Source organism: Suricata suricatta, chromosome 1 (genome assembly GCF_006229205.1).
Source record: "Suricata suricatta isolate VVHF042 chromosome 1, meerkat_22Aug2017_6uvM2_HiC, whole genome shotgun sequence".
Taxonomy (NCBI): Eukaryota; Metazoa; Chordata; class Mammalia; order Carnivora; family Herpestidae; genus Suricata; species Suricata suricatta.
The window spans coordinates 133,585,872-133,599,220 of NC_043700.1; the positions used below are offsets into that span (position 1 = coordinate 133,585,872).

General features: G+C 37.1%; 1 protein-coding gene across 1 annotated transcript in view; it reads right to left on the minus strand.

Annotated features, from left to right (window-relative positions):
• The window catches only part of FRAS1 (Fraser extracellular matrix complex subunit 1), a 273,045-nt gene that overhangs the window by 92,349 nt on the left and 167,347 nt on the right, over positions 1-13,349 (minus strand). Inside the window, exons 35-39 of the mRNA XM_029951708.1 lie at positions 10,665-10,796; positions 9,210-9,335; positions 6,868-7,115; positions 1,059-1,207; positions 261-423 (exon numbers count right to left, since the gene is read on the minus strand). Of these exons, the coding sequence (XP_029807568.1) occupies positions 261-423; positions 1,059-1,207; positions 6,868-7,115; positions 9,210-9,335; positions 10,665-10,796 (818 nt within the window). The remainder of the gene's footprint in view (positions 1-260; positions 424-1,058; positions 1,208-6,867; positions 7,116-9,209; positions 9,336-10,664; positions 10,797-13,349) is intronic.

The window sequence follows — 13,349 nt, forward strand, 5'->3', positions numbered from 1 at the left end:
ACACATGTCTAGCATTTATGCCTAGCACATAAATATTTTTGACTAATCAATATAAATATAATTATTTGATCTTCGACATATAATTTTTCATACTTTTTGAAAAAATTCATGATTAAAAACTATGCACATCTTGACGGTATTGGCTTAATACTTTGGGGAAAGAACTTGGCAGCCAATTCTGGTAGAAATCCTGTATTTACATCAGCACAGATTCCAGCTCTCTATAGCACTCACTGTTCATTGATCTGAGAATTGTTTACCGTGATGAGGTCAGCAAAAGCAATGACTGGAGGTGGATTCTCAACAGGAGTGATAGTGATGGTAAACATCTGATTGTCTAGATGGTGGTGGTCCATATCAGAGACAGAGAAATGGAAGCTATCAGTAACCAGATTACCATCGGTCTCATACACAGCTGAGTACCTACAGAAGTAAGGACAAGAATCAAATGAATGAGCTACATGACAAGCCAAGTAAGATGACTGCATCTTTGTTTAAAATGGGGCAATAGAGGGGCGCCTGGTGGCTCAGTCAGTTAAGCATCTGATTTCAGCTCAGGTCATGATCTTACAGTCCGTGAATTCAAGCCCTGCCTTGGGCTCTGTGCTGACAGCTCAGAGCCTGGAGTCTGCTTCAGATTCTGTGTCTCCCTCTCTCTCTGCCTCCCCCTCTCACTTTCGTGCTCGCGCTCTCTCTCAAAAATAAACATTTGGGGTGCCTGGGTGGCTCAGTCAGTTAAGTGTCTGACTGTGGCTCTGGTCATGATCTCACAGTTTGTGGGTTCAAGCCCCGCATTGGGCTCTGGACTGACAGCTCAGAGCCTAGAGCCTGTTTCAGATTCTGTGTCTCTGTCTCTCTCTCTGCCCTTCCTCAGCGCGCTCTCTCTCTCGTTCTCTCATTCTCTCTCAGAAATAAACATTAAAAAATACTTTAAAAATAAATAAATAAGCATTAAAAATGGAGCAATAAAATCTTTCAAGGGAGCTCCAGGTTAGTTGCTTAAATGTTTTAATACAATTTTGAAAAATTCTGTCACGTAATACAAAATGGTGATATACCTAATTTTCTTGTTGTTGATGTCTTCCATTGTGAAGTTGGAAACCTCCGAGAGCTCTTCCACTTCAGGTCCTGATGTTCTTAAGAGAGCACCATACATGGGCAGAGAACTTAACTGAATCCAGATCTCTTGGTCAGGGGAAGAATCATCCTAATCAGGCAAATATGAGGCAAGACATGAACACACACTGATAGGAATAAATACATCTAGTAGTTAAAAATCACGAGTGCTTCTTTCTCTGCCAATTGAAAAAGTTTCCTTCCCTTTGTGATGAAGCAACACCATTTCAAAGTGCATGAAAATGCTGGTTTTTATTCCTCACAAAATGCCTCTTTGATAATGTCCTCTTTCAAGAGTAGCTCATGATACTAATGGGGAAATGCACTTTAGGTATGGGGCATAAAACAAAGAGATGCCCTATTGTTACTACAAGGGTCATACGGGGTTTCATTGTTATTACAGCATCTAGTGAAGAACAAAACATGGTCAGAGATAGAAAGTCATCTAGTCTCTATAAACATGGTTGTAGGCTTCTTTTAAGAGTTTCAAAGGACAGTTTCCTTTTTAGAAACGGGTAAAATACTATTATACCATATAATACAATGATAAAGATAATTCTGTGAAACAGAAAGAAGGGAAGTTATTTATCTTACCCAATGATTCACTTTAAGTAATATTTGACATGGTAAAAATTTTAGTTTAACAGAAGTATTTAGGAAATTTTACAGATTTCATTCCACCAGGATGGGATGAACAGATGCTCAACCCCTAAGATGACCGATCTTGACAAAGACAATTTCTCCTTCCTTCTGCATTGTCTATTGAGAAATAAAATTGGCCTTTTGTGTTTCTAAGTGGACAATAGTTATGTATCTCAATGTACAATTTCCTCTTTCTTCAAGAATATTGTGGAAATATCTAAGAGGCAGGCAACATTTTCTTGCAGAGTTTCCCTGAGTCATTCATCTTTTAGAGCAGTTGGCTGTGAACATGGGGGCATTTTGCACTTTACCATAGCAACAAAGAAAATATATATTACATGGCCAAGTGTACTTTGAAATGCAAATTTCTGTGCCAGTGTTGTGTAGTTTTTTGAAGTATGGATCAGGAATGTGCGCAGGATATCTGGTGATCTGGGGCAGTAGGTTTTAGTCAGTTCTTGTTTCCACCCCTAGGGGCCTTTTTAAGTTGACAGGTCAGAGCCTGATGCAAGCTCACAGAATTTTCCATATTTCCTCACATCACCTGACACCAGTAAAGAAGGAAACTCAAAATCATCAAAGCTACAAATCTTCAGAAAATCTCCCCTAAATTTATACTTCAAAAGTTTCTCTATTTTTCCACATGGGTTATCAAATACAATGTGCAGACTTCCAAAGACTGCCTCCTAATATTACTATGAGTACTCTCTGAGAGAGAATTTTTAAAAGACAGCTAAGAGTTCCAAGGTACTGTCTGCAGAGATGGTGATAAACTACAAGGACAGAGCTCCTGGCTCTTGATTAGAATGAATAGCTTCGAAATTCCACATTGGCAAAGTTGGCAAAGAAATGCTTATTTCATGTCAGGCACATTTATTTTAATGTTTCAAATCTCAAATGACTGGTGGGTTTGAAAAATTTGAAATCAGCTAGATTTTTTCATCTGAAAATGCTATCATAATTTAAGAAAATAATTATTATCTGTAATAATTAAGGAAAACGACTACTTTGGCCTAAGATATCCTGGAGGCAAAAAAATCATAAGAATGTAGACTTTAGTCTCACGTAATTATCCTACGTTCCTACCCCTTTTGTATTAGTTCATTTCTAATTTTGTTTTTATTATCGTTACATCAGTTGACCCACCAGTCAACACAAGGACTTGAGCACTGCTAATTAACATTCATGTATGTGTTCCTCCTTTGCCCTGTCCTTATGCTACCATCACCTTGGATCTTGCTTCTCATTTTCTTGAATTTCTTGATATGATTTGATATATTATTACAAAGCATTTTTAGTTGTATTTTAAGAACTGATGAAAAGACTTTCTCCTTGTGGGACTTACTTCTTACTCAGTAGTGGACTACTGAGACCCATCAATATTGTTGCATGCAGCAACAGTTCATCTGTTTTGAGTGCTGTCTACTATTCCATGGAGTAAGTATACCACAGGTTATATTATCCTGTTGATGGGTATTTGTCTTGTTTCAATATTTTTGCTATTACAAATAGTATTACTATGAATATTCTTGGGCATATCCTTTGGTGTACATATGACAGTTTCTCTTGGATAGGAATCTAGGAGTGGAATGGTTAGAGGATATGACCACTCATTCTCACAAGACTATGCAAAATTCTGTCCCAAAGTGGCTTGTTCAAGTTTACTTTTCCATCAGCAAAGAAACTTCTATAGGTCCATTTCCTCTACAACATTTAAAATTTTAAATTTCTGCCAGTTGAATTGGTATGATATGGTATATAGTCTTTTTGGCCTTCCTTGATACATAAAAAAGTGATAATTTTTTTTTTTTATATTTATTGGCCCTATGGGTTCCTCTTCTGGAATTCCTATTAATGTCTCTTGTTCATTCTCATCTGGGATACCTTTTTCTTCTTGATCTGTAGACATTTGTTATATTTTCTTTGTTATTTTTTATTATATGTATTGCAGTTGTCTTCTTTCAACTTGAAACTTGTCTGTTTTGTGTATTTCTGGTGTGTTTAGAGGAATATAAATTTAATTTTAACATAGTCAAATTTATCAATCTTTTCTTTATAGTAGGACTTTTTGTTTCTAGTTTAAAATTCTTCCCTTTCCCAATATCTAAAAATATTTACCTATATCCTACAAAGAATTGTAAAATTTTAGTGCTTGATTTGCTTGAAGTTAACTAATCTCTGTGTACAATGTAGGGGAGAACTACAAGTTCTTCTTTTTTTTTTTTTATCCATAGGAATAACCATTTTGTGCAGATCTATATTTTTAAATAATTTTTTATATTTATTTATTATTGAGAGACAGAGCACAAATGGGGTAGGGACAGAGAGAAGGAGAAACAGAATCTGAAGCAAGCTCTAGGCTCTGAGCAAGCAGTCAGCACAGAGCCCGATGCAGGGCCCAAACCCATGAACTGTGAGACCATGACCTGAGCTGAAGTCAGTCACTCAACCAACTGAACCACTCAGGTGCCCTGCAGATCTATATTTTAAATAGTTCCTCCTGTTTCCACTGATGGCTTACTATACCTGTTTTATATTACAGTCTCATGTGTAGGTCTGTTTCTGGACTCTCTAGTATATTCCTGGGCTACACTGCCTTAAATAGTACAGGTTTATCATAAATCCTGATATTTGATAGGTCAGTCTTCCTATCATTCTTTTTCAGAATGTTAGTCCTTTGTTCTTTATTGTAGAATCAGCTTATCAAGATCCATAAAAGACCCCTGGCTTGTGACTGGAACTCAATTAAAAGGCAGGAGCACTTTGTAGGAGAATTGCTAACTTTTCGATACTAAATATTCCTATTCATGAATATGGCATGTCCCATCATTTATGGCTTTTAAAAAAATGTTTGCCAATTAAGTTGTTATAATTTTCTCTATAGACATATGATCTAGTTTTTGTTAGATTTAGTCCAAGGGACATAATTTTAAAATGCTGTTATAAATGGTATCATTTTTTAGTTACATTTACTGGCTATTTTTTGCTTATGTATAGGCATGCTATTGCTTTGTTGATCTTCTCCTGGGTAAATTCGTCTTTTATTTCTAATACTTTATCAAGAGATTCTTTTGGATTTTCTTTTAGTTGGGTGTAGTATCAATTTTCCCTAGAAATTACACATCTTTTTGTACATATATTCCTAGATATGTGTTATGTGATGTTATTATAGGTGGTATCCTATTTTTAATGATTATATTTTTGGCTCGTGCCTAGAAATGCTATTAGCTTTTTAAGATTAATCTTATATTATCCTGCCCACATTATAGATGAAAAAACTGAGCCCAAGAAAGCCAAGTAACTTGCCAAGGGTTACTATGCTAGTAAGTGATAAGCCTGGATTAAAACTCAGCCGTTATTAATTACGAAACACCCCTTCACTACTTGTTTACGTGCAGTGTGTAGCAAACTGTACAGGAAACCACCATTAAGAAGCAAATCACACAGAATCCCATTTCTGCTTTTTGTCTCTCTTGACATCATGTCACCCTTTTGCCATTAATGATACTCTAATTACGAAGAGGCTCACCTGCTCCTATCCTTTTTATATTCTGTTCCATTTATGACCAGAATTTCAGATGGCTTTTCTAACCTCTCTGATGTTCACTGCAAACTCACTAACTATGCATATCTGGAAAAATTTTCCCCCATTACATGAAGCACAAAATTCTTCTATAACCCTCAGAGAAAAAGTTAGTATATAACTTAGCTAAGTCTTTAAAATATGCTATGCTTTCAGCAGGCTAGAATAGTCCTTTTGGAGTCTTTCTGCTCTAGTGGGTAAATTCACATTCAATCAATTTCTGAAAATACATGTTCAGTTGCCAGTGGGCTTGCGTTTTGATATGCAGCTTATAATATACAGTTAATGGGCAGGAATTGCTCCTGGAGAACTATTTTGGCCTGTCAGACATTTTTCAAGCCTTGGTGATCTATTGATTAAATCTATATTCATACATTTTTATGAATTCATGAGTTTCATAAGATTCAAAAGACCATAACCTATGGTAAAAATCACCTGTCAATTAACAAAAAAACAAAACCAAAACCGTTCTGAAGCTCTACTGGACCCGTGAGAAGAATCAGGGTGGAATGCAGCTTCCCATAATTTAAGAAAAGACAATTTAGGCGAAAATCTATGCTAAGACAATTGAAGGAATTGTTCCCAGGCCAATGTTTTATCTTACATACTACTATTCAGGACTAGATTTTATAGCTAGACTCTCTAGCCCAGAAAAGGATTACTTAAAACTATATAGTATTTAATAAAAGGGGGGTAGGTCATTGGTTGGAATTTTAACATTGGTAAGGAACAATTCAACACTAAGAATGATTACCATTCAGATAATCATTCTTATTTACAAGGTATTTGCCCAAACTATTCATTATGTTTACATAGAAAATTCATGTATGTTTAAAACACACATAACTGAATAATAAAATTAATTATCCTCATTATCCTTAGCTCTAGAGGTAGAATCAAAGAAAGAAGAGAAGTTCAATTAACAGGATCACTTAGCAAGTTAGTGCCAGATCGGGGAAAAATGCAGAGTCCTTAAATCTACCCTTTGTCCCCTAAACACTCTGTTTCCTCTGGGGCACAGGATGGGGGTGTCCTTGCCTAGGAAATCTGGCAGAGGGCACTGACAAAGGGCTGTGCCAGCATTCTGCCTAGAGCTGGTCGTGAGATAAAAACTGGTGAAAGGCGGGCTTCCTCTCAGTGGGCCAGGAAGTATCATTACTTATTAGTCATTAATCAGGCAAGTTCTTCTAAAATGCTCTTTCCTGAAAATTCCCACTCAAAAAATTATGGATGGAGCTTTAAAAAAATTGGGGACTTGGGCTTTTCTGACACCGGCACTATTCCTTGTTGACAGTCACCCATCCCTACACGATCTCATCATGTTTTCATCAAGGTTTTACTCATTCCTTTGTGTGCTCATGAGACACTAGGAGGACCCAGAGTAAACACTGTAACTCCTCCTATGAGTTGAGAAAAACTTCCTTATCTGGCCATATACCTGAGGCCCTGAATAGTCGGCCATAGTCTTACTTTATAGTGAGGCCCAGGGAGAGGGCGCAGAGAACAAGACAGAGGCGAGAACTTACAACATAAGCAAGGTGTGATCTGGTGATTATGGCCGTGCTTTTACTAGCAACGGTGATGCTCAGAGAGGCGCCGGCAGCCAGCTGAGGCCCTGGGTCCTCTGACAGTGACACCTCCACTCTCACTTCCACGGTTGTCGCCGAGGTGCCATCTGTGACTGAGATCTCCATGTTGTCATCCTGGGCAGAGGAGCCATCGTGTAGATACTGCAGAGCATTTTTCTCAACATCCTCATATGTGAAAGTGTCACCTTTCGAGAATAATACAAAGTGCAAAACCAATTACTTCTGGGAATAATGTTTTTCATGTATATAACACCTTTGTTTTCAGGATTTCAAAGTACATATAGGATTATAAACTCTGGGAGTTGTAAGTTAATTGGTCCAACCACCTACCCAATATAGGATTCCCTTTATATCACTCTTGAGAAGGGGTTATTTAGCCTGCCCTTCAACACTTCTCGAGGTGGGAGGCTCACTGTTTTATACGGTAGCTAATTCTACTGGAGAGGGCTTTTTATTTTTATTTTTTTGGTAAATGTAAGAGTTTTATTATTTATTTATTTATTTTTTATTTAAATAGTTTATTACCAAGTTGGTTTTCATGTAACACCCAGTGCTCTTCTAATTTTTTAAAGTGATTAATCATATTGAGCCCAAATCTGTTTCTGTAAGATCCAGGCTTTATTCTTGGTTCTAGCGAATTAAAGGCCAAGCCTCTATTCTTTATGATAACCCTTCTAAAATCTAATCTTGACACTACAATTCTTTTGAGAAAGTTATGAAAATAAATCAGGCTTGATGAATCTGTAGAGGTCTTAATTTTGGTTGGGAATATAAAGTTTTTCTAAAATAAAAAATATCTAAAAATTGAAAAACACACTTAAAGTTAAAAATCCAAAATCTCTAAGTCTAGAGTACTAATGTGTGATAGATTTTATAGACATTGTGTGAAATAAGTTTCAAGGTCATATAACTTTGGAGAAAATAGATTTAAACAAAATTTAAAACTAAAAATTTTTGAACTGCAGGATTTGTTAGAATTTTAGAATCTTTGATATATAAATATTAAAGCATTTAAAAATTGTTTGGTCATGGAATCCTTTTTTATGAGAAATGCCTCTGAGTGCCATGCATGCCAAGGATTCTAGAAAGTATAATTGAGGAATTGGTATTCTAGGATGTTATATGAAATTCTATTTCCTGATTATTGGCTTTGATAATTGGTATTATGAATGAGACTAAAGAATTTATTCATTTCCTGTATTTGTCTTCCAAGCCTCTCTTTTAACATTGTGTTATTGTGATTTCCTGGTGCTAATGGTATTGTGCCTTAAAAAAATAATTAAACTAATATTTTATATAATCCTTAAATTTTATATATTAATTATACAAATATAAGTTAAATTTAATGTTAAAGAAACTGAGCTCTGTGCCCCTAATGTAGTTCTCTTAGGATGCTAGAAATTTATTCTGATGACATTTCTTGTGTTTAGTAAATTTTCAAAAATCTGCCTCTGTGACTCCCAAATGCCTATTGGTTGTTCTTCAAATTCCATCTACCTTCAAGGTCAGAGACTTGCCCCCCTCTCTCTGCAAGGATATGAAAAAGAATGCATGATTACATGCCTTAGGAATTATATAAAGGTTTTGAGAAAGTACAGATTGTTGAAATAAGCATATAGCATCCCAAAGTGATTACTTTGAAAGGGATAATATTCACTTTGATATATATGGGCTGACTATTAAAAATGAGGCTTATTTGTATTCCTTGTGCTTTTCTATGCTTTCTAAGCAATCAATATGTCTTATTTTTTTTTTTAATTTGGAGAGAGTGTAAGAAATATTATTTTGGAAAGCTGGTCACATTACCTACCATAGTGTTATATCACAAAGACAATACTCAAAAAATGTGTTTCCTTTTCTATGGATGAGGTTACATGTAGTTTATACTATTAGAGTTTCAGTACTAAAAATATCATGAAGATTAATATACCAGACGAAGGAAGACAAATTCATCTCCATGAACAAACCATAGGAAAGTGGCTACTGACGGTTCCTATGAAGGTGTTCTAAATGTATTTACTCCAGGTAAAATGACCAATTCAACTCATTTCACCAACAACTTGAGGAATCAGCTTCATAGTTTGGGGTGTGGGTGGTGGCAATGAGAAAGGAGTCCCAAATATTTCAGCCAATGGGCTAAATGCTAAAAGTTTTTTTCCTTTTTAAGTGTCTCCTCATAATTTGTCCCAGAGAGTTGCTTTCCTTCTTATCTGAGACACATAAAACTGATTGTAGAACAAAAAATTCTCCAAGCAGTCAATGACAGAGTGAGCATCTACCTGTGGCCAGAGGCTCTTGGAACTCGGCTGTGTACTTAAGGAGCACGCCATGCTCTGGAGGTTTCCGGAGCTCAAAGAGGAATTCCTTAGGTGCTATCTCGGTATCTCTTACTACCAGCTGAAGTCCTGTAGTCAGGAGACAAATCATTGTGAGAGGATGTGTACACTAAAAAAACTGTATCCCCTGGGGCACCTGGGTGGCTCAGTGGGTTGTTATGTGTCTGACTTCAGCTCAGGTCCTGGTCCCACAGCTCCTGGGTTCAAGCCGCGTGTTGGGCTCTGTGCTGACAGCTCAGAGCCTGGAGCCTGCTTCAGATTCTGTGTCTCTCTCTCTCTCTGTTCCTCCTTCCCTCCCTCTCTCTCTATCTCTCTTCATTTAACTTCCTGTCTCTTTCTTTCAAAAATAAGTAAGCATTAAAAAAATTTTTTAACAGTATGCCTTGCATACATTAAAGCCACAGGGCAGGCTGGAAGCTATGTTGTGGGCAATCTGATGCTCATCAGAAGGCACTGTTTAGCTCTAATCAAGTACAAAAGAGTAAAAATTGATAATACAGTCAATTCTCAAATTGCAAGCAGTTAACTTACTTTTAAAAGTTAATTTATAAGTAGGTAGTTCTCAGTTAAGAATACCTTTCATCTTTCATACAAATGAGGGTACGGAAACTGACATTTGGTTAGTCCTGACCTACAGGGGTAGGTTTTCTTACAGGAAATGCTCCTAGAAACTGCTTTTGCTTTTCATTATTGATTCCCTTCTTTTTCTGAATCTACTCAAGAAAAAACTGTTTTAACATCAGCTGCTATGGCCATGACAGAAGTGAGAAAGAATAGGGTAGAAGTGACAGTTGGCTTGTTTAGAAATTGGATGATAATTAATTTCAGGCCAATACTCATGGGTAGAAAGTGGATAAGGATCTGTATAGCACAGCTAACAAAACCACAGCATCCATTGTTTGCATTTAAAATGTACTTGGTGAAAGAATAAAGAAACTCCTAAAGGGTACGTACATTAAAAGGTAAATAAAATCACATACAAAATAATGGGGCCAACTCCTCACAACTTCTGAAGGTTATTGTAATCTATAGTCTCTCCTGTTACTCTTTACTTTCTAAACAGAAAACAGGAGCAGTCACTGAAATTGCTCCCCTCTTTTCTCCTCTTATATTTTAGTGATGGCAACATATCAAATTCCTGGAGGCTAGAAAATGAAGTCTGTGTTCTATTCCATCACTGACCATTGACCTCTGAAGGGTTTATTTCCTCCTCTCTGTGCTGCTTCTATTTGCATGGAAATGGAAATAGGCCGAGGGAAGGAAACAGGTGAGAATGCATGCACCTTCTGGAAGAGGAGGTGACTACTTTTTGGCAACCATCAGGAGGTTTAAACAGGGACTGTGGATGAAATATGGTTCCATTTCTAAAGGTATGTTTCTTTCAAGCTCAGTTCTTACCCACGGAAGTGCTGCCTCCTGGGCTGACCTCAAGCCGTGGAGCTATGACCTGGAACACTGGCGGGTGCCGATCAGTGGGAAGCAAGTGAATGGTGAGGACCATCTCTGGACTTGTGTGAGCTCCATCTGAAACTAGAAAGGACAGACACATACACACACATCAACTTGCAGTCTGGTCACCATCAGGCTGCTTCCACAAATATGTAGCCAGAAGCTTTTTTAGATTACCTTAACACCTTAAAGAGATGCTCAAAAATGGAAAAAGTAAGCAAGCAAGTAAGATACTGAGCTATCCTAACAAAGCTTTTCCTACTGGATAATGAAAAGGCTAAAGGACCATAATATCAAAGTCATTTTAAGAAGCAAGTTTCACAACAAGATGACATTGATACATACTAGGGGAAAGGAAAGTAATACAAAATCTGTACTCTTAGATGATGTTGGTAAAAACTTTTATTTATGGAATTATTTTTTGATTCATTTCCCTGTTTCAGAAATATATTTTCTCTCAAGAGACCTCATTTAGAAAAGACATGCCCATGTCTCCTTAGAAAATAACTTTTTGAAAAAGACAGAAAATACCCATACAAGTATCTCTAATGGCATCAGTTTGGAAGCAAGCAGACTCATTTTTTTTTAACTGATCATTATACACAATGCAGTAAATGGAAGATACTTTTGTGAACAGAACAACGACTTTAAGATTTTATTTCCCTGGATTATCTGACATCCAAGTGAACACTGATCACCTGAGGAACATGAAGGCAGAGGTGCCTGGCCCTTGACTCTTCTTTCTACTTTCCCATACCTTAAAACACCCTTGTGGGGCACCCAGTGGTTCAGTCAGTTAAGCGTTTGAGTTTAGCTCAGGTGCAGATCTCATGATTTGTGAGTTTGAGCCCCACATCGGGATCTCTAGTGTCATTGCAGGAACTGCTTTGGATTCTGTCTCCCTCTCTCTCTATTCCTCCTCTCAAAATAAACAAACCTTAAAGAAATTTTAAAAACACCCTCTCTTCTCCAAAAGCCAGGTTTGGAAGAATATCTGTACTATCAGTTCATCAATGTGTTTATCTGTAGTGGCTAAGAAAACTGTATTTTTGATTATTTTAAATGTGTAACATGCTTGCATATGGGTTGGTTTCCTTCTTCCTTTTCTTCTGGACTTAGTAACAGGTTCCTACTGACATCTACTTAAACAAAGTATTGCTCAAGGCCTCCTAGTAATGATCCCATTTGGGTTTTAGATTTGTCTTTTCCTTGAGAACAGATCTAAAAGATATGGCTGGATTTTATAGGGTATACTCCATGCCCTAGAGCAGTCCAGAAATAGCCCTTCTGAACGTGAGGAGACATTACCCCTGTGAAATGAAGGTTTTATGGTTCTGGTCATTCAGTTAAGTGTCACAATTATTGCCCCTGTTTCTTTGTTTATGCTCAATCTCCTCTCTGGATCATCAAAGATAGGGACAGATAATTCTTAACTTTGGAGGGTTTGGGGACAAACATATGAACTTTTCCATAAATCTCAGTGGGTTCTGATTCTCTGATGTCCCTGGAATCTAAGTTAAGAACACCTACATTAAATAAAAATCCTAATTATAAGATATAATTTTAATTTTTAAAATTGTTTTAAGTTGATATCTTTTTCTTTCTTTAGAAAGAGAGGGCACACACAAGTGGGGGAGGGGGCAGAGGGAGAGAGAGAGAATCTTAAGCAGGCTCCATGCTCACACAGAGTCTGACGTGGGCTCAATTCCATGACCCTGGGTCATGAGCTGAGCTAAAATCAAGAGTTGGACACAATCGACTGAGCCACTCAGGTGCCCCATACACTGGCTTCATTTTTAAGTTGGGAGGGACCCTCAGAAAGCCTTCAACATCCTCACTTTTACAGAAGAGGGAAGGGGCCCTCAAACTTAAGAGCCTTGGTAATATCACACAGCTGTCAGTGTGACCAAGGTATATCCTTTCCTCTGTAAGTAAATGGAAGAAAGCTATTTTCTGGTACATATTTTATAACTAGAAAATATATCAAGAGGGCACAGAATTTTGTAAGCAAATATATAAGAACTTACAATAACAATGTTAGTAACTATATGTGTAGGTGTTCCTTTGAGCAACATTTCTGATTTCTCTGAGAAACAGTCAAACTGCCTCTTTGGGTCAGATGCCTCCTGCACGCACCATTTGCCTCCTGTATTGTCCTGCTCAGGGTGGCTCTGCAGAGCACGTGGGCTTATTGTGAAACAGCCAGGTCAGGAATATCAGCTTTCCTTCTCATTTTAGGTGATTAACCAAATGAGCTATTCTCCCTCATTCTATGTGTTAATGTCAGGGCTTGAGCTTGTTGCCACCTTAGTTCATTATGTGCCCAATTCAAAATTTTCTCTCACAAAACTCTCCAAAAGGAGATAGCTTCCTTCCTACCAGTTTTCAAAAGTTTTTCTCCTTAGGGAAAAAAAAAAAAAAAGGGAACCTCTTATACCCTTCACAGCAATTAACTCAAAATGGATCATGTAGCTAAATGGAGAATTCGATACTATAAGGCTCCTGAAAGACAACATGGGAGAAAACTTAGAAATGACCTTGGGTGATGCCTCTTTAGAACAACACAAAACACATGATCCATGAAAGAAATCACTGATAAGCTGGACTTCATTAAAATTAAAAACTTCTGCTCTG